Source organism: Mya arenaria, chromosome 14, assembly GCF_026914265.1.
Source record: "Mya arenaria isolate MELC-2E11 chromosome 14, ASM2691426v1".
Lineage (NCBI taxonomy): Eukaryota > Metazoa > Mollusca > Bivalvia > Myida > Myidae > Mya > Mya arenaria.
This window is the reverse complement of record NC_069135.1, coordinates 22,312,735-22,333,212: the sequence shown is the minus strand read 5'-3', so window position 1 is coordinate 22,333,212 and position 20,478 is coordinate 22,312,735. Positions and strand designations below refer to the sequence as shown.

The following is a 20,478-nucleotide window of genomic DNA, read 5'->3' as shown; positions in this document are numbered from 1 at the left end:
GGGTGCCAGGGGGCAAAGCCCCCGAAAGCTCCTGGGTTTAAATGGAAATCAAGACTCAAAATGCAATCTCCTGCTACCTTTTGAACTGTCAAGTGTTATGTATTCAGTTCACAGTTGGGACTTTTCAATCAAATGAATGAAATAACCATTTTGGTAGAAGCTGATAATGATTATCAGCTTCTGTTCGAACGTTTTCTCCATTCACACAAGACTATTCCAAAGTCTTAACACTTTACTCCTAGGCCTGCAACAATACAGGTACTTCTCGGTTCGGTTCAGTTTCGATTATTACCCTCTCGGTTATCGATTATTCGGTTCGGAAATAGGGAACACAAGATAATTATAGAAACACTTTAAAACAACTCATTTACTTGCAATATTCATCTAATAAGACTAATATATACATCTGTCAACTGTATCAACTATCAAGTTATGCTGCAAGCCTTCTTGAAGAAGCCGAAATGCTTCCAAAGTGCCGATTTTAAAGCAGCCAGTGGATCGCACAATTCAGACATTTTTACCTAACAACGGTAGGCAGAATATTATCGGCAAGCTGATTGGTCCAAATAAGCGGTATAGTCTAATGGGCCGTCATGGCCGTAAATTGACGCACCGAACCGAAATTTTGCGGCGCCAAACCGAAAATCGAACCGAGAAAAAAGAATCGAAAATAACCGAACTTCGGTGAACCGTTGCAGTCCTATTTACTTCATACATTAATTTTAGATCATCACTTCATTTTCTATAAATTTGTATTGTTTACAAATTTATAGAAAATGAAGTTAAAAAAAAAGAGCACAAAATGAACTTGAAAAAAATGATGGTCTGAATACCTTTCAAAATATCATGGGAAATGGAGCATTTTGCTCTATAGGAGCACATACTCTAATTTCATTTTAATTTTCAACCACTTTAAGTTTCAAAGTTTTCAATAGGTGCACTGTGCTTGTGTGGAGGAAGGGTGAAGTCTGAGCATGCAAGAATAAGAGACCTGGTCCAAATTTCATAAACAATATCCGACTCAAGCTTATGTGAAAACTGTATTTGAGCTGAGAAAAAAACATAATTTGTTTTTGACACTTGCCCACTAATTCTTAATGTGTTTTAGAAACATATTGAGAATGAGTGGGCAAGTGTCCAAAACATTTTTTTTGGACACTTGCCCAAAATCCGGAATTCTGGAATTTTGTCACCCCTGAGTGAAACAAGCAGAGCAGACCCAGATCTTTAGGAGCTGCCTGATCTGGGTCTACTCTGTTTGCAAGGGCGTGAAAACACGTGATAAACAGGTAAATGGTTGAGAAAGGTGCTAATGAAATTTTCACATGATGTCACATCGTCACCTTAAGTCCACAAAAATGTTACTCCTTCAAAAATGCGAGGGCGTTACATCTTTGTGGAATTATAAATGCGACAGCATGTTGTTATAAAATAGGCACAAGTGGCTAAAACTGCTTCTGGATAAGAGTGGGTGTATCCTTGAAATGTTCTCGAGATATTTTTATCCAGTTTTGAAATACTTTAAAATATGATTTAATAAAATGGAAAGCTTTCGTAACACTGACACGATACTACCAGGAAACACGCTGATTAAACCCGGAAGTGGTACTGTGGCCGTATCTGCGATGCCCATATATTAGACATTCCCCCTGTTCTAGGAATCCAAACATCCGGTTGCGATTCTAATAAGTGGTCAAACATAGGAATAGATTGAGAAATGGATATTTTAGAACATGCAATACACACCTTATCTTAAGCTCTGATTAATTATACACAATTGCTAGTCAGGACTCGTCAGGATTTGTCAGTGCTTTACAAACATCTTTCACAACCAGACAGCAGTGTTTGGAAAATTTAAACACATACACACTTGTTGACAGTTGTTAGATAATACTTAGTGACGACAAACTTGCTTTGCCTATGTGTTATTTTTGGTTGTCTTCGTCTGCTTTCGGATTATACACTGACGAGCAATGAAAACGCAACAAAGAATATATGCTTCAATATCTTTTGAATGCAAACATATACACATCTCTTAAGGTCGTCATTTCATCTAGCAAAGTGTTAAGATTTAATGCCTGCAGAAAAAGAAAATTTAAACAAGGCATTGCCTGAGAGACGGGTGTGCAAGATGTGGTACCCAGAGCAACACAGTTACCACGCCTGTGTCAAGCTGACTGTAACTTCAATACGATGGCTACGGCGCAACACGACAATTTGCAAAGCCGATGACAACTTCCACCGTAGTCCCTAAGTCTTCTTGACACAGTTTCCAATGTTTTGGTTTACCACCGTGTCCTGACCAAGTCTTCTGTCGTCGATTGGGCTGCAAGGAATCGATTACGTTAACGTTGGTAGACATTCTGTCTTGACGGCGTTGCACGCTGTGTACCTTGTCATGGACAGTCTGAAACGGAGCCCGTGACGTTATACCGTTCAATTTGAAGACTGACTTTTCGATTGTTTTATCGTGTCATTGCCTATTTCTTAGAGATTTGCTATTTCAGGTGATTTTCATAAAGTAAATCAACGCACACGTGCAATAAAAGTAAAAACGAATTTTAAAAACGTCGCTAAGAAAGCGTGCGCGTCGCGGACGTTGAATACGCCAGAAGTCCGGCCGTAGTCAGTCATGGTTGATTTCAGAAAACAAAACCCATTTCAGGGAGTAGCATAGGTAACTAATATGAAATATGTCTTGGTCTGTTGTCTACGAAAATGCACGTTTTGTAGTTACACTCAAAAATACTTGTTGCATTTTCATTGCTCGTCAGTGTACCCACTCCCCTATTGTATGTTGATTGTTAACTCATATCAGAATGTCAACCAGCTTGGATCCGAATGGGACGTCCAATTACTCGGCGTCTCATTTGGATTCAAGTTGTATGCTTATGAAGTGATACGATGATGTACAGGAAAGAAATAAAAAAATAAACCATTATTTAGCATTTAAGAAACAGATTTTTAGGGAAGGAGCATTAAACTTCATAGAAAGTAATATTTAGAAAGTTTTCTTGCACTAGAATGCCTGATTTTTTTTCCTGGGATCTATACTGGCTGACATAGGAGTTATTCTATGAATTAAATTATTTTGAGTTACATGTTAATGTTCACATCTACCCAATAACTGATAGAGACACATTCTAACGCATCTAGAGAATGTAGAATGTGATATTTAAAAACACGATGAAACATGGAAACTTTGCTCCTAAGGAGCAAATTCTCCATTTTACATCATATTTTCAAAGCTATTCACAAGCAAAAAAAAAAAATTGAATTATTTATAGAAAATGATGTCATCATCTATATAATAGTACATCAACTAAACGGTTAAGGTGTTATATTGCTACGTTAAGGTTTGTTGTTACTGTGTATGGAAAAAAATAAGTATAACATATACCAATAACGATAGCTTTTCCACTTTATTGTGATGTCCCAATATATTGCAATATTGGGTCAAAATATATAATATAATATACAAATATACACGAAACACGGTGCGTGTATATTTGGCGACCCAACAGTGAAATTGCGACCCAATAAATGTGTTTAGGAATACAGGTTGCAATCACGTATTTGACCCTGCAGATACATTTAAAACAAACAATTATGTTGGGTCCTTATATGTTGGGTCTTTGACCCAATATTGAGGTATGCCCCAATAAATACACCGTGGACCCAATAATTCGGGTGTAAATATAAACAGGGCCCCAATATTTTAGAGGTTTTAAAACTATATATATATATATATATATATATATATATATATATATATATAAGGAAATACTGTTCAAAAGGGCTATAAACAGAGGACATCAATGGCGTTAACTGTAAATAATGACCTTTTGCGATAAGGTATCCAATATATACCTTTTCATAAACTATATATATATATATATATATATATATATATATATATAGTTTATGAAAAATACAGTCAGCTACAAATATACTACGATCATTTTAAAAGAGGATTATAGCTTATTGAACAGTCAATCGACGACAGACAAACAATACAGCAGACGTGTTTTATGTCAATTTAAGCTCTGAACAAAGCTCAGAACAATGCAGACTAATTAGAATTTGTATGATTTTAATGAAACAATATTTTATTGCATGAAAACAAATATATTCACTTAGAATGTGTATGTAAATACAAACACAATATTTGAAACTAACATTATAAAATCAAACATGCAGGGAGATTGGGCACTGAGTTTTGCCAGCATCAGTAACGATCCGCTCCCGAAGATTTGTTTACAAAAGAACGTTTTTACAGGGACTGAAACATATATTTTGCACGTGGATGCTATTGGATTAAGTTATCCCGTAAACTGTAATACCTGTAAAGCATTTTTAATGTAAACTCGCAAAAAAGTGTATTATGTCACATTTCATTGGAACTGTTTGGAAGCAAAACCGGCAATTAAGAATGATAAAAGATGCAAAAGAACTTCAAACCTTTTATAATAGCATAAACACCATCATCAAATACTTACTCGACAAAACTTCCCACCAAATCTGCAAACATCTTAGTAATGAAACTGAGAGGAATAAATAAATAAATTCGTTTGCAAAGCAATTAAAAGAGCAAGATGTAATTTATGTCGATGAGCGGTAAAAACTAACAAGTTTCAAGTTTATTCAGTAAACTCATGTCATACATGCATGACAAAATGAGAATTGCAATGAACATATTATACAGTTACACATAAACAGGCTTTGAATAATGAACTTCAATCATAATATAATAATTAACATCATGGTATAAAGAGGAGTACATTATATTCTATAATTAACTTTTTTAATGATACATTTCATAAATTTACACAACTTTGGAAACATAATACATTCTGGGTTTAATTTCATAACACGTTTAAATGACTATATATTCGGAGTTCTAAAATTACAGTTATCAATGAAACGTCGCCTTTCGTTAGTGAAATAACTACACTCTAACACATAATGAAATTCATCACCAATACGATTTGAATCACAAAGGTGGCAAGTTCTGTCATTTATGTTTATATTCCTCCAACTACCTACTTCAATAGAAAAATGATTGTTTCTTGTTCTAAATCGTATAACATAGTTAAATAATTTTGGCGGTGTTTTAACAAGATAGTTTTCAAATTCAAAACGTTCTTTAAACAATCTATAATTTACACATTTACTTGAAGAGTTCATAGTAGTGTACCATTCGTTTAAAAACAAATCAGACAATTTCTGCTTAACACTCTTTTGTAACCATTTTTTATTTGGGAATTCGTGGCTTTGCCAAACATTAATAAGACCACATTTGATGAAGATATTCTTAACATGTTCAATCCATTTGAAGTCATTAGCTCTAACATTGGCAGAATACACGAATTTACTCAATGTGACGTTGTATACTGAGATTGAGAGTTTATGACATGATGGAACGATCAAGTTGGACCAGTAATTGACCATACGTGAATCTTTATCTATTTGTAAAGGCTTAACACCCGTTTCACCATATATCATACATGTTGGCGTACTACTTTTAACATTTAATATATATTTTAGAAATTTCAATTGAACCTTTTTGAGTATGTAATTGTTGCCAAACCCCAACATTCACAACCGTATAGTAATATAGGTTTAATAATCTTGTTGTACAAATCTATTTGTAAATCAATAGATAAACATAAATATTTTGACTTTTTAAGCAAACAGAACATTGCCTCTGTTGCCTGTTTTGAAATATAGTACTTTGTTTTACAAAACGAGCCACTTTTAGTAAAAATAACTCCTAAATATTTATATTCCGTAACAACATCTATTGTATCATTACATAAAGAAAACGTATGGTGGTTTAGTCTACCTCTGGAGAAAATGACAACCTTAGTTTTTGAGGTATTAACAGTTAAATTTCACTGTAAACAATAGTTCTCATACAGGTTTAGTGCATTCTGTAAATCTATAGCACCGATAACCAATTATCTTGATGTCCGCTCATACAAAGTATGTTAAGCAGTTTGCATGATCTTTATTTCAAGTAAAATAAGAACAAAGATAAATGAATTGTTTATGACAAAACCCATCCACCACCTTTATGAAGTATCTGTTTAACATTGTAAAGCAAACAAATAAATAAACTGAAACGATGACGACATATCATTTAAAAAAAAAGTATTTTTTATGACCCATGATATGGTAGAGTTAGTTATCGTGAACGCCTCGCTTAGGAACCATTTGAATTTATCGTGAACCTATACTCACTTTTTCTATAATGTTCTAAGTTAAAAATGCAACATTGCTTCCGTATGCTAACGATAGGTATGGTAATAAAACTAGTTCCATTTTAATTTATTGCTTTTCACTTTTCTTGTTGAATTCAAGAAGCATATCAAGAACGTCTTCGCTTTTATCAAATGTCGTACTTTCTTTACAAATATCAGACGGTGGAATCCATGGATCATCACTTGCTTCGTGAATACCACGTGGTACAGACGCAGATTTTGCTTTAACGTTCGCAATCTCTTCTTTTGTCTGTCGATTCAATAACGGATTATAATTGTCAACAGCAGAAAATCGAACGTCTTCTATTTGTTGGGATTGAGGTTCGTTTAAGTTATCATAAGGCTCGTTGTGATGGGTATCATCTAAATACTCATCATTGTAATCATCGGGCATTGGTGAGACAAATCTAAAAGAAGATTGAGGCACATGATGGTTCAAACCGCGGTGACCAAGTGATTGATGGTGGCATTCGCGTTGAGCAGGCGTTTGTAGCTGGAAATTTCTGTGAGCGTTCCGGGGAGACGGTGAATGTACATTTATTTGATGTCGACCATTTATAAATGGCAGCTGATGATTAAGGTCATACGCGGAATCTTGGTGAAATTCTCTTGGCGCCAGAAAGTCTGGTCGCGTTTCGTGTTCATACAAGGAACGAGGACAAAGTTTATTCGGAGTTTCATTTGAAGTTGGTGAGCATTGGTATTGATTAAAATCAGACTCAGACTCGCCATCCTGATTGTATCTCTGAAACGTATCAAGCGGATGTTCCTTATTGTCTTCGTAAACCCCAACCCCTACCTTCATAATACCCGCTTGTTGATGATGCATCAATGGCATTCGTTCGCTATCAGTTATTTCCTGTTGACTTTTTACGAATTCAACACACCTTCTCACTTTAAAAGATTTCTCGTCGTCTTCTTCGTTCTCAGAAACTGATGGTACGTGATCGTCTTCAAATAATAATGACATATCTCGTGTGCGGGTTTTTTTACTTGAAACCTTCAGCCTTACATCTGGCTGTTTTGAAATATGATCCGACACATACGAACTTTTGTCGTTAAACATACTTAACTCTCCCATTATTTCTTTTGCTGAAATTTCTTTTTCGGACATATTATTATTTCTAGGATCAATTTTGGTAGGAGAAGTGTTACTACTCTGCCCAAAGTGATTATTCTCTGCATGAAGATTTCGGGGAATATGTGGAATACCGCTGTTAATATCATCGACAAGTTCTGTCCCTTCTTGACTGCTGATAAGTTTACTAGCAAAAACACTAAGTGCGTCTTCGGACAGATTCGGATGAATCTTCTTGTAAAGCCCAAGGCTACTGTCCATCAATTTTAAACACTGAAACTGGGCCAAACCTTCCGGCTGAATACTTGATTGAATGTATGAGAACGTCACAGGAACTATGAAAATATCATTGTTATTCTGTCGTCGTTTTAATGCGGCTTTTAAAAGCAGACTAAAAGTTGGGTCGTTGGAAATTTCGTCAAGACATATGACGATTGCAAATTTTAAACCTTTAAAAATGCTGTCCGCACGTTTTTCATCTTTAACCTTCCGTAGAGATTCATCAGGCAAGAGATCGCAGTCAACACAAGCAGAAAGAAACGCGTGTAGTTTGTTCACTACTACGTGATGTCGTACTGTACACCTAGATAGTTGTATATATGGGTGAATAATAACGCCTCTTGCGTCGTTTTCTGTAAAAGAATAAAAACGGAAGGGCATGTTATATTTAAAACTTTTAAATAAGATTTTAAGAAATATGGTATTACACAGAAATATTTCATGTCAGAGGCATGCTTTGTATTGCCTATTTTGGCAGAAATGTGAAACAAAAGAATATTGCCGGATATTTAGTTAAGTTAAAGTTCGTCGTTTATATATAAATGAAATTGTCTGTCGGCGTTTCATTTTGGCGTTTTTGCCTTCCCTACTTTTAGTGTAAATATGTAGTATAAAATTTCAAAAAGCGCATTCACAATCAGTGCTGTTGTCGTGTAGCTTTTTAACCAGTTGTGATTTGACATGAAAGCTCATTTCATAAAATGTTAATAAAAGAAACAATCTACTAACGGTGTTCAAACTTTTGTTGATAAGGCAAATTCCGCCTTATGCAGTATGCAATTAACAGCAACAAAGCGATGCCGGCTAAACATCCAGTTATCATAGCAGCTAGTTTCTTCCAGTCCTCTTGCGCTGGATAGGTAATAGGAGAATCTGTATACAAGAGAGGTTTAGTGGTCACAATCATAAAAATGGTAAGTATATTGACATTATCAATATTTGGAGATAAATTAACTCAAATGGAACTAAACAATGTAATTTCAAAATATATATTAGGAAGTCGCCATGTGACTAATCCATTCCATGTGGTCTGTGTGTGGTGTTTGTAGCTTGGTGTATCTTGTTCAGTGTCATGTGACTAATCTATTCCATGTGGTCTCTGTGTGGTGTTTGTAGCTTGGTGTATCTTGTTCAGTGCCGTGTGACTAATCCGTTCCATGTGGTCTGTGTGTGGTGTTTGTAGCTTGGTGTATCTTGTTCAGTGTCATGTGACTAATCCATTCCATGTGGTCTGTGTGTGGTGTTAGTAGCTTGGTGTATCTTGTTCAGTGCCATGTGACTAATCCGTTCCATGTGGTCTGTGTGTGGTGGTTGTAGCTTGGTGTATCTTGTTCAGTGCCATGTGACTAATCCGTTCCATGTGGTCTGTGTGTGGTGTTTGTAGCTTGGTGTATCTTGTTCAGTGCCATGTGACTAATCCATTCCATGTGGTCTGTGTGTGGTGTTTGTAGCTTGGTGTATCTTGTTCAGTGTCATGTGACTAATCCATTCCATGTGGTCTGTGTGTGGTGTTTGTAGCTTGGTGTATCTTGTTCAGTGCCATGTGACTAATCCGTTCCATGTGGTCTGTGTGTGGTGGTTGTAGCTTGGTGTATCTTGTTCAGTGCCATGTGACTAATCCGTTCCATGTGGTCTGTGTGTGGTGGTTGTAGCTTGCTGTATCTTGTTCAGTGCCATGTGACTAATCCGTTCCATGTGGTCTGTGTGTGGTGTTTGTAGCTTGGTGTATCTTGTTCAGTGCCATGTGACTAATCCGTTCCAAGTGGTATGTGTGTGGTGTTTGTAGCTTGGTGTATCTTGTTCAGTGTCATGTGACTAATCCATTCCATGTGGTCTGTGTGTGGTGTTTGTAGCTTGGTGTATCTTGTTCAGTGCCATGTGACTAATCCGTTCCATGTGGTCTGTGTGTGGTGGTTGTAGCTTGGTGTATCTTGTTCAGTGCCATGTGACTAATCCGTTCCATGTGGTCTGTGTGTGGTGTTTGTAGCTTGGTGTATCTTGTTCAGTGCCATGTGACTAATCCGTTCCAAGTGGTATGTGTGTGGTGTTTGTAGCTTGGTGTATCTTGTTCAGTGTCATGTGACTAATCCATTCCATGTGGTCTCTGTGTGGTGTTTGTAGCTTGGTGTATCTTGTTCGGTGCCATGTGACTAATCCGTTCCATGTGGTCTGTGTGTGGTGGTTGTAGCTTGGTGTATCTTGTTCAGTGCCATGTGACTAATCCGTTCCATGTGGTCTGTGTGTGGTGTTTTTAGCTTGGTGTATCTCGTTCAGTGCCGTTTAATTGGGCCCTTACCTTGTCCCCCTTAATACAGTTTGCGTTTAAGCTTTTTACCCTTGTCCCCCTTAATACAGTTTGTGTTTAAGCTTTTTACCCTTGTCCCCCTTAATACAGTTTGTGTTTAAGCTTTTTACCCTTGTCCCCCTTAATACAGTTTATGCTTAAGCTTTTTACCCTTGTCCCCCTTAATACAGTTTATGCTTTAGCTTTTTACCCTTGTCCCCCTTAATACAGTTTATGCTTAAGCTTTTGACCCTTGTCCCCCTTAATACAGTTTATGCTTAAGTTTTGACCCTTGTCCCCCTTAATACAGTTTATGTTTAAGCTTTTTACCCTTGTCCCCCTTAATACAGTTTATGTTTAAGCTTTTTACCCTTGTCCCCCTTAATACAGTTTATGTTTAAGCTTTTTACCCTTGTCCCCCTTAATACAGTTTATGTTTAAGCTTTTTACCCTTGTCCCCCTTAATACAGTTTGTGTTTAAGCTTTTTACCCTTGTCCCCCTTAATACAGTTTATGTTTAAGCTTTTTACCCTTGTCCCCCTTAATACAGTTTATGTTTAAGCTTTTTACCCTTGTCCCCCTTAATACAGTTTATGTTTAAGCTTTTTACCCTTGTCCCCCTTAATACAGTTTATGTTTAAGCTTTTTACCCTTGTCCCCCTTAATACAGTTTATGTTTAAGCTTTTTACCCTTGTCCCCCTTAATACAGTTTATGTTTAAGATTTTTACCCTTGTCCATTTTCATTGTTTTTAAGAATTGCAGTCGCGCCATTTATGCCCGTTTTGACACTAAAATACACTTAAAGTCCTGATGGGACGCACGGTGAGTCAAGGTTAAATATAGTCAATTGGCTCGGGCAGACCTTTTTAAACCTAAAACAAAACTGTAACATAAAAAATACTACTACTTATCGGAATAAGCTCGGTTTTAGGCAAATATACGATAACAATAGCTGTGTTAATTTTATATGTTCGATATGGCCATATGGATTTAAAAAAAAATGCAGGATGATACTTTTTATAATTGCGCTCTCCCACTTCCGCAGTTTATTAATGTGATAAAACGTACATAACGAGTACTGGATTGAAAAGGGTTGGTGAAAATTCGGCTGCCGATTTTATTGATATGAATTAAGTGGTACATGTAATTATTTATTAGTAGTGTAGTAATGTTGGGCAAATATCAGATTCCATTAAACACATTACCATTATGTTCCTAAGTAGTACCTTACTGTGAACACTAGGTAAACACGACAAAAGCCTGGTACAAACGGAATGAATAAACTCGTTTACTAACAAATATATCATACCAACCTTTGGTTAGAGGGAGTTGTAAAGCATTGATCTTGTATGACACTTCTTCGTCGCATCTATAATTCTGTGGACAACCGTGTATAATCACCTATAACAAAAGTAACATGTTGAACATTCCAGTACAAGTGAACAAGTCGGTACGCGTTACGTAGCCATTTAAAATATAGCAGCATTAGGGACGCAGACCCTCAACTAGTTTCAGTACTATTTTGTCCACATCATTAACTAAATTGGGGTAACTTTCATTGTTTTTTTTTTAATTTAACTTTTACATTAGCTAGTGGCAATGAAAAATAAACTGGCTCTCACCTTCACAATATAGACTCCATTTGTAATTTGGAAGCGGGTGATATTTCCAGACATTGATTTCTAAAATACAAGTCAAGTCAAGAAATTAATTAGTATATGTTGAGGTCATACAGTTCTAAAGTATTTCAAACTATGAGATTCGAACTTTAATCATTTGCGTATTTTTGGAAATATCATAATTAGTATAAAAATTCAGAAAAGTAATGAACAATATCTAATTTTCTGAAGTTGACCCAGTTTAAATTAAACTCACCGGTTTCTGTTGCGTGCATATATCGTCCTGATTACAAAGATTTAAATCGTATATCAAGTGCTGCAATGCTGTGGGCTGTTTTTCCACGATGACGCTTAAATTACCACTGTCATTGTCAAGACTAGTTGCAATTATAGGTTTCCAAACTTTACTGCTTTGAAAACGAACTACAAAATAAGCATGCAACATGTATAGCAAATACAGAAATACATTCAAAGTGATCACGTGCGAACAATACACACATATCTTAGTGTGTGCTTTATATGTGAAACGCGACTATTGGATTTCTTCTTCTTTTTTTATCTTAAAATTGATATACATATAACGAAGCATATGTCTTATTTGGTTCTCCTTTTGCAGTTTATGCGCTTTGCTTCAACAGGGATACAAAACAAAGGGTTTGCCAGCGTGAGCGTCTGTCTCTTGGTATGTAGAGCGCTTATTTTGCAGAAAGCAGCGTGCGGATAAATTACTAAGATTTTCACTTAAAGCACTCTACTTATTGGTACATAGCTGAACGATTTTAAGCGACGGTTGCTGTTGATTTTTCGCCAAAATATCAAGTTATCCACAGACTAAATCAATACGTTACGTTATGTATGTCATCAACAAGAAATTAGCTATTTAAGACCTATATGCTCGTAAAATCTGTACAGGAAAACACAATACCTGGAACAGTAACTTGGTAAGTCCTGCTACGGCCTTCGACCGTTGTAAAAGTTAAAATATAAACTCCCTTTAATAGTTTAAAATCGAGGCCATACAAGCAGCTGTACGTTATGGAGCGCTGAAAACAAACGAATGTTGTTCAGAATGAGTATATAAATAATGCATTAATCAAATACGCCTATTATTTTTTTATAAATTTGAAGAAATTCATTTTTGCAAGATTTTATCCAGCATTAAATATACAATGTATATAACGAAATATCAAAAAAGTGTTATAAATAGGATCCTCCTTACTAGACTGGCAAAATATTGAATAAAACATTTACGTCTATGCAGTTGTAGTTGTTTCAAAGGTTAAACGTAGTACTACAAAATCGACAAATAATAATTTAAGAAGTGCTTCAAATGTGTACCAGCTGCAATGGGATCTAGTCATCAAGTCAAGATAAACAATAATAATCTTAGTGTTGGCGCACAATGCTCCATACTAGCCAGCGCGTATTGTCGAAATTATGAAGAACCCACTTAATCAGAAATCAATTAATGACTTATAGTAAGTTTGGCGGTCTTTTTTCGCCGGAATCCTTCTAAATTAATTAATCAGAATCCGTTTGCGATCTCATTTTAGGGTACATAATCGTAAATTCTAAGTATAAGTATTAATATTCAACTTACTGGATTGTTAGCGTCGTATTCAAAAGTCGGTTGGTATCTGTGGAAAGCAAAAATTCTCTCCCTCGGACAGTCGTGATAGAATTTGTCACTCCAGTTGCCGCCTTCTACGCTAGTAAAGTTAAGCAATACTGCTTTCGGGTATTCGAATCTGCCGCCGTTGAAAAATGCTGAAATAAAATGCATTTCTTTAATTAGCAAATGTCCATTTAACGCGTCTAATAATACTCAACATCGTCATTATGTACTGGTACAACAATATCTTATGAAATAATACGCCAATACACGACTAAGAAGCGGGTCGTAGCATTCACGAATAAAATGGAGAAGGTGCTTGCATATTCGCGAAGACATTTTGGTATACTTGTAACTACTACAGCACGATTGCCTGTATGTTATAGTAAGCTAATAGCGGGTTTACCTTCCGATTCAAACATAATTATGTACGTATGAGTTCAGTGAAATGTATTGCATACATGCTAGTGAATCAAGTCACTAATAGCTGTTGATGGTTTTATTAATCAAGTCGGCCATTTCATAAAGAGTTTCATTGGCGGTTTACTTTCCTGAAAGGGCTTTTTAATAGCGCAAAAATCCTTTAAAGTACGAACACGGCTCATAAGAGTCACCAAGTTGAATATATAGCTCTTTTAGATTGAATTTAGAAATCCACATTAATTTCATGTTTCAGACCTTTTGGAAGCCTGAAGGTTAGTTCCAGTGTAAGCGAGGGCGACGTTCTTTCATCAGAAATCCAAAATGTCCCAATCCCTGTCAGTTCGGGAGCATCGAATTTTTCTTTCCTTCTTTGGTTAAAAATATCCTTGTTAGTAGTTTTAAACATCTCCACGTCTGCAAACAAATAAAAGTAGATATAAATCAGATTCATTTGCCAAGGCACTTCATCCAACACATGCCAATGGCGGTATTTTTTATATATGTTTCATCTTTGTTGTGTTGTAGAATTTCGTCTCTTGTTAAGTTGTTTTTTTTTGTATTGATCATTGAGCCATTAATTAAACTTGATCTTGGTTAAATTTCTGACTACCTGGGCCATGACATAAACATTCTCAAATCTCAAGACTCAAGTGGCGAAACTGTAAATCTTCATTTCATTGCAATCTCCTTTTTAGTGGAGTTTAATGGTGAAATCTACTGCATTATATTTCGCTTCAAATTTAAACAATTGTACATATTTATTTTTGTAAAATGAATGAAATAGAGATGAGTCTTTGCAATTTTATAAAAGTGCTTTTCTGAGTCTGAGTCTATACTTGAACTTGAGACTGTTCCTTATCATGGTTCCAGGGCTAATCCTTGCAGTTCTCAGTGCTTACTGTGCATACCAGTGATTTGGTGGGAATGAGCTCCTGCTTTGGTGTCATTAGACCTGTACAAAATTTAGTGACATTTAGCCTAAAAAAAATCTTCAGATTCATCAAAGGGGTCACTCCTACCAAATGTCTAGCATAAAATAACTATGAATAACTGCACTTTAACAATGTCAGAAAATCTCGAAATGCCTAGAATGTCACTAAATTTTGTACAGGTCAAATGACACCAAAGCAGGAGCTCGTTTAGTGTGTGTTGTCTAGTGACGTTGTGTATCTCGTTTAGTGTTTGTTGTCCAGTGACGTTGTGTGTATCTCGTTTAGTGTTTGTTGTCTAGTGACGTTGTGTGTATTTCGTTTAGTGTTTGTTGTCTAGTGACGTTGTATGTATCTCGTTTAGTGTTTGTTGTCTAGTGACGTTGTGTGTATCTCGTTTAGTGTGTGTTGTCTTGCGACGTTGTTTGTTTCTCGTTTAGTGTTTGTTTGGTCTTAATAAGTGTAGCTTGAAACAGGATCTTAGTTAAATGATAGACTACTGTGGCTTGTCGCTGTTTTTCCATCGTCAGGCGTATGAAATAAATCCTAATGAATTGCTTCGTTCATTATTCATTTTCAGTTTAAGTAAAGCAAAGACTTTCAAAAATACTAGACTGATTGTGTTATAAGAAGATTCCATCAACCCTGAATTCACACACATGTGAAGTAATTGATAAATTGTTTATTCACTACAAGTGAAACACGGAAGCTTTCCTTTAAATTTCAAATGTCTAAATCTTCCGCTAAGATAACGTTTTCAGGTTCAATACGAATAACAATGCATATAAGGATATAAATGCTGACCCAATACTTCGAATGTAAAGTTTCATATATTGTTTCAGTTTCGAAAGTATTTTAAAATTGTTCCTTGCCTTGTACCTTTAAACAGGGTTTATTTTTGTAATTTTGAATAAACTGGGCTTGTCCCCGATTTTGTTATTGAATGATATTTTTTTTAGAAATTGTTATTTGTTTTAAATGTGTTTTAAATACACTTCAGGTCGAATGTTAAGTTAAAAAAGGCTGTCATTTTCCTCGATATCTCGAGATAAGATTTTGTATTTTTCATAAACTGTTATGTGATATCCAATGAGATAAATTAATGTGTAATTTGTGAGTTTTCTAGTTCAGATGAAGACTTAAATTGTTCTAAAAATTACTACATTGGTCAAGGGATTTACGAATCATTGTTGTACCACATTAATTTACATTAAATGAGTAAGTATTTTATCTGGATTTAATTGAAGTTATCCAAAATACCTCTTTGGTCAGGGGCGTAGCTAGGGCCTAAAAACTTGTAGGCCCGATGATTCTGTGATTATGTGGATTTTTTATGCACCTAACACGAACTCCATTACTCTTACAATGATTACAATAAAACCCAGCAATACACCTTGCAAGTAGTTGAAAAAAAAAAACCAAACTTGCTTTGGTTTTAATATAACAAATTTTTGATTTGTTCAAAGTGTTTGAGTAGTTTTTAGTTTTTATTGCATTTTTGGGTTAATCAAATTAAGTCATTTTTCAAAAAGGTTGTAGGCCCAGGCCTATACGTAGCTACGTCATTGTTGGTCAATGGCAGTAACTGATGTATGGTTCTCAACCATGAAAGATCATAGACTGGTACTCAACGTGACTTTTCTTTAATAAAACCTAACCGTTATGGTGCGAAAAGAATGAAAGTACCAGTCTAGAAATGATATTCAAACATACCTTTTTTCGTGCCAATAGAGCAGTTAAAGAAAAAGTCATCACCGTCGATCCTTGGTCTCTGAAATAAAGAATAACGTGTAAGACTTCCCAACGTCCAAATATTAAATAGTTCGACAAGTAATTCCAAGCGACAGTTTACATGAAAAGAAACCAGCTTTACGTTTAGTATTTGAAAATGATACGTAACTATTCTAAAAAAAAGTACCTATTAAAGTTTGCAACATTAGTAGAGAAAGAGCTATCATATGACCACAACGATGGTATATAACTTGTTTTTAAGCTCTCAAGTTTGTAACATGGGACACACCAAATTATATTTCTATTGAAATATACATACTGCAAAATAAATCTACTACTCGTAGTAATATGTAAACACATTCTGGGACAAAAATCTCGCCCAGCAAGTAACGATGGTCGTGTCGTTTAAAATTATTTCATTCCAAATGATGGTATGTCCATACCAGTGCATGTCATAACCTCGAAATTTAACTTTTTGGACAAAAATTAACGTAGTCGGATTTGGTTTCCACTTATCTAGTTTTTTTACCTCTATTAGCACAGTCCTATACTGAGAATAATATCTTTGAATAAAAGTAATCAATGATATAGAGGATATTTGTTGATTTCAGTGTAAGATCGTGTTTTAATACTGGTTCAAACGTGAGCTAGTCAGTTTTAATCAAAGGGGAATAACTACAATATATATTTTATATTTTCACTCCTTAGTTTGCATTGAAATATTTTCACTGCTGTTATTTCTCTGGTAAAACTCCATATTTCATCAAAAGGCATGAAAGAATTATAATGAATACTCACTGATTGAGAACAATCATTATTACAACCATTGTATGTTGCATGATTGTTGCAGCTGTCTATCTGTTCCGACATCCCTTTGCCTGCTACCAAGATCAACGCACAGATGGAAATGATCAAGCGAGTCATGTTGGGAGATTATCAAGATACATCAATCATCCTCTGGATTCAAAATATAGTTTACAAGTATGATTCAGACACCCAACAACACCATCTAACCGAAGGCAAAAGGACGGATCCGCAAGCCATGATTTGAGACGTACCGTCATCATTATCTTAGAGATTGTTTTGTATGGGAGCAGCAAATAAAAGATATATGTAGAAAGTCGACGGTTTTGTTTTCAGTTATGGATAAAATTGACAAAGTCCGTCGACACCATCTAAATCATTAATTTCAATATATGTTGTTGTGTTTTAATTACTTTGTTACACGAAGGACTCCTTTAATTTACTATATACAATTAACATTATATACATAAGGAAGGGGCAAGTAAGAATATGTCGATGGAACTTCTTCTTGTAAAGTAAGGATTAGAGCTGTATAACTCAATGCAAAACATACTTAAAGAGTTCGTGTCATTAAAAATTAAACACTGGGTTAATATGTTTCTGTTTTGTTGGCGATGATTTCGTTGATTGCGTTGTCCATACCACCAATTATATCTTTTGTAAAATTAATCAAAGCAATATAAAACTGCCAGTGAACGTTGTTTATTTAATATTCTCTATTAAGTTTATCATATGTGTACGTAGCGGGGCATTGGTCGATTTCTTTAGCAAGCAAACATTTATCCGAGATAAGAAATATTCTCACCAATGATCAAACTTCTTCATTCGATAAAGTGTGTAATCATACAGAGTCGTCACTCGTTTTCATAACAAATAAATTAATCAATGCTTGATTTTGTTTACATGTTTATAATTTAATCCTTAAATTTAATTTAATTTAATCTACATTGAGCAACTGCACATTGCACATGACAGAGCATTTTTAATAGTTAATATACTTATTCACGCATTATAAATTACGTGCAGGTTATTTATAACAGTGGAATTATTTAAACATAGTGTAATAAATATTAAATAGTCAATCCACTCACACAGAAAGGTTGTGTTTTTTTAAACTATCAAATATCTAAACGTGTCGGCATGACTCCTTTATCAGTATATAAAAATAATCATATACATGATTTATAAAAAGGAAGTTGTAAAGTATTACATACAGTATATATAAGATAACTGTTTCTTCAAAAGTGTTATAGTTTTCACATTAATATTTATAGGCTATAGCAATTATTTATTTTATTTTTTAAGCTGTTCGTTGTCTTTCGAGCAATTTACAGACACAATGCTTTTAGTATAACACCGAACCCCTCAACTATAGTATCAATGTTGGAAAAATGACTCACCTTACTAAATAATATCAACGACTTGAAAACACTGTCCCTTTACGATGGACTAAAAAATTACAATCCTTCAATCAGAGTGATCATCCTGAAGTATTCCGTTCAGTATCTGAGTTCAGTATTTCACATTTGTCAATATGATCGTTTAAACTTTATTTCAAAACTTCCTGTTAGGAACACGAAGAATGTTATACCTGAGATAAACCGTGTATGGAGCAGTCACCCAGATAAACAGTACGCTTTAACCATTAAACATGGGTCGATAGTCGGCTCTTACAGTGGAACGAAGATTTGGATTAAAGCCAGCTTGTGACATACATATTTTGGTGTTAATTACATTATTATTGTTATACCAATTGGTTTTCAAGCCCCGTTCGCAATAAACATAAACTTTAAGCGAATACTAGAATTTGTATTCGAATACTACGGTGTTTAATATAATATATAAAGTAATATTCAAAATATTTCATACGTAAGTTTAAAACAAGATACGTTTCGATTCACATTTGAGTTTTAAACTAGATACATTTTTCGACTACTGTTTTGATTCAAAACCAAGATCCATATGTTATTTAAAAGAACTAATATCTATGTTAATAAATAAGTTTATAGCTAAATTGCCTTTCGAATCATATATATGTTTAAAACTAAGGTGCTTTTCGAATTAAGTTAAAAAAAAAACCTTAAGATTCATTTCGATGCACATGTTTGTTTAGAATTGATGTATTTCAGCGATGCATATGTATTTTTAAAACCAAGATGTTTTTCGGCGATGCATATGTATGTTCAAAATTAAGATGTCTCTCGCTGCATATGTATGTTTCAAACTAAGATGTCTCTCGATGCATATGTATGTTCAAAACTAAGATGTCTCTCGCTGCATATGTATGTTTAAAACCAAGATGTCTCTCGATGCATATGTATGTTTCAAACTAAGACGTCTCTCGATACATATGTATGCTCAAAACTAAGATGTCTCTCGATGCATATGTATGTTCAAAAATAAGATGTCTCTCGATGCATATGTATGTTTTAAACTAAGATGTCTCTCGATGCATATGTATGTTTCAAACCAAGATGTCTCTCGATGCATATGTATGTTTAAAAATAAGATGTCTCTTGATGCATATGTATGTTTAAAACTAAGATGTCTCTTGATGCATATGTATGTTTAAAAATAAGACGCCTTCCGATGCATATGTATGTTTCAAACTAAGATGTCTCTCGATGCATGTGTATGTTCAAAAATAAGACGTCTCTTGATGCATATATATGTTCAAAACTAAAATGTCTCTCGATGCATATGTATGTTTAAAATAAGATGCCTTTCGCTGCATATGTATGTTCAAAAATAAGACGTCTCTTGATGCATATGTATGTTCAAAACTAAAATGTCTCTCGCTGCATATGTATGTTTAAAAATAAGATGTCTCTCAATGCATATATATGTTTAAAACTAAGATGTCTCTCGCTGCATATGTATGTTTAAAACTAAGATGTCTCTCGATGCATATGTATGTTTAAAAATAAGATGTATTTCGATGCATATGTATGTTTAAAACTAAGATGTCTCTCGATGCATATGTATGCTCAAAACTAAGATGTCTCTCGATGCATATGTATGTTCAAAACTAAGATGTCTCTCGCTGCATATGTATGTTTAAAACTAAGATGTCTCTCGATGCATATGTATGCTCAAAACTAAGATGTCTCTCGATGCATATGTATGTTTAAAACTAAGATGTCTCTCGCTGCATATGTATGTTTAAAAATAAGATGTCTCTCGATGCATATGTATGTTTAAAACCAAGATGTCTCTCGATGCATATGTATGCTCAAAACTAAGATGTCTCTCGATGCATATGTATGTTCAAAACTAAGATGTCTCTCGATGCATATGTATGTTCAAAACTTAGATGACTCTCGATGCATATATATGTTTAAAAATAAGATGCCTTTCGCTGCATATGTATGTTTAAAAAAAAATGTATTTTCGATGGATACCTATATTTAAATCTAAGATCCATTTCGATTCGTAGGTACGGTTAAAACTAAGA

The 20,478-nt window shown here is 34.7% G+C and overlaps 1 protein-coding gene across 3 annotated transcripts; it reads right to left on the bottom strand.

Annotated features, from left to right (window-relative positions):
• Positions 1–4,449: 4,449 nt before the first annotated feature.
• Positions 4,450–18,614, bottom strand: LOC128216602 (uncharacterized). 3 transcript variants are annotated; one of them, XM_052923219.1, is made up of 11 exons: positions 18,425–18,614; positions 17,019–17,177; positions 16,203–16,260; positions 13,816–13,974; positions 13,126–13,292; positions 12,451–12,568; positions 11,782–11,948; positions 11,529–11,588; positions 11,220–11,307; positions 8,350–8,493; positions 4,450–7,973 (listed from the first exon to the last, which is right to left on the bottom strand). In XM_052923219.1, the coding sequence occupies exons 2-11, from the start codon at positions 17,142–17,144 to the stop codon at positions 6,331–6,333; spliced, it is 2,730 nt and encodes a 909-aa protein (XP_052779179.1). In that variant the 5' UTR covers positions 17,145–17,177; positions 18,425–18,614; the 3' UTR covers positions 4,450–6,330. The 3 variants fall into 3 exon arrangements, with proteins under 3 accessions (XP_052779179.1, XP_052779180.1, XP_052779181.1); XM_052923220.1 differs by having other exon boundaries at positions 8,350–8,472; XM_052923221.1 differs by lacking the exon at positions 17,019–17,177.
• Positions 18,615–20,478: the final 1,864 nt, after the last annotated feature.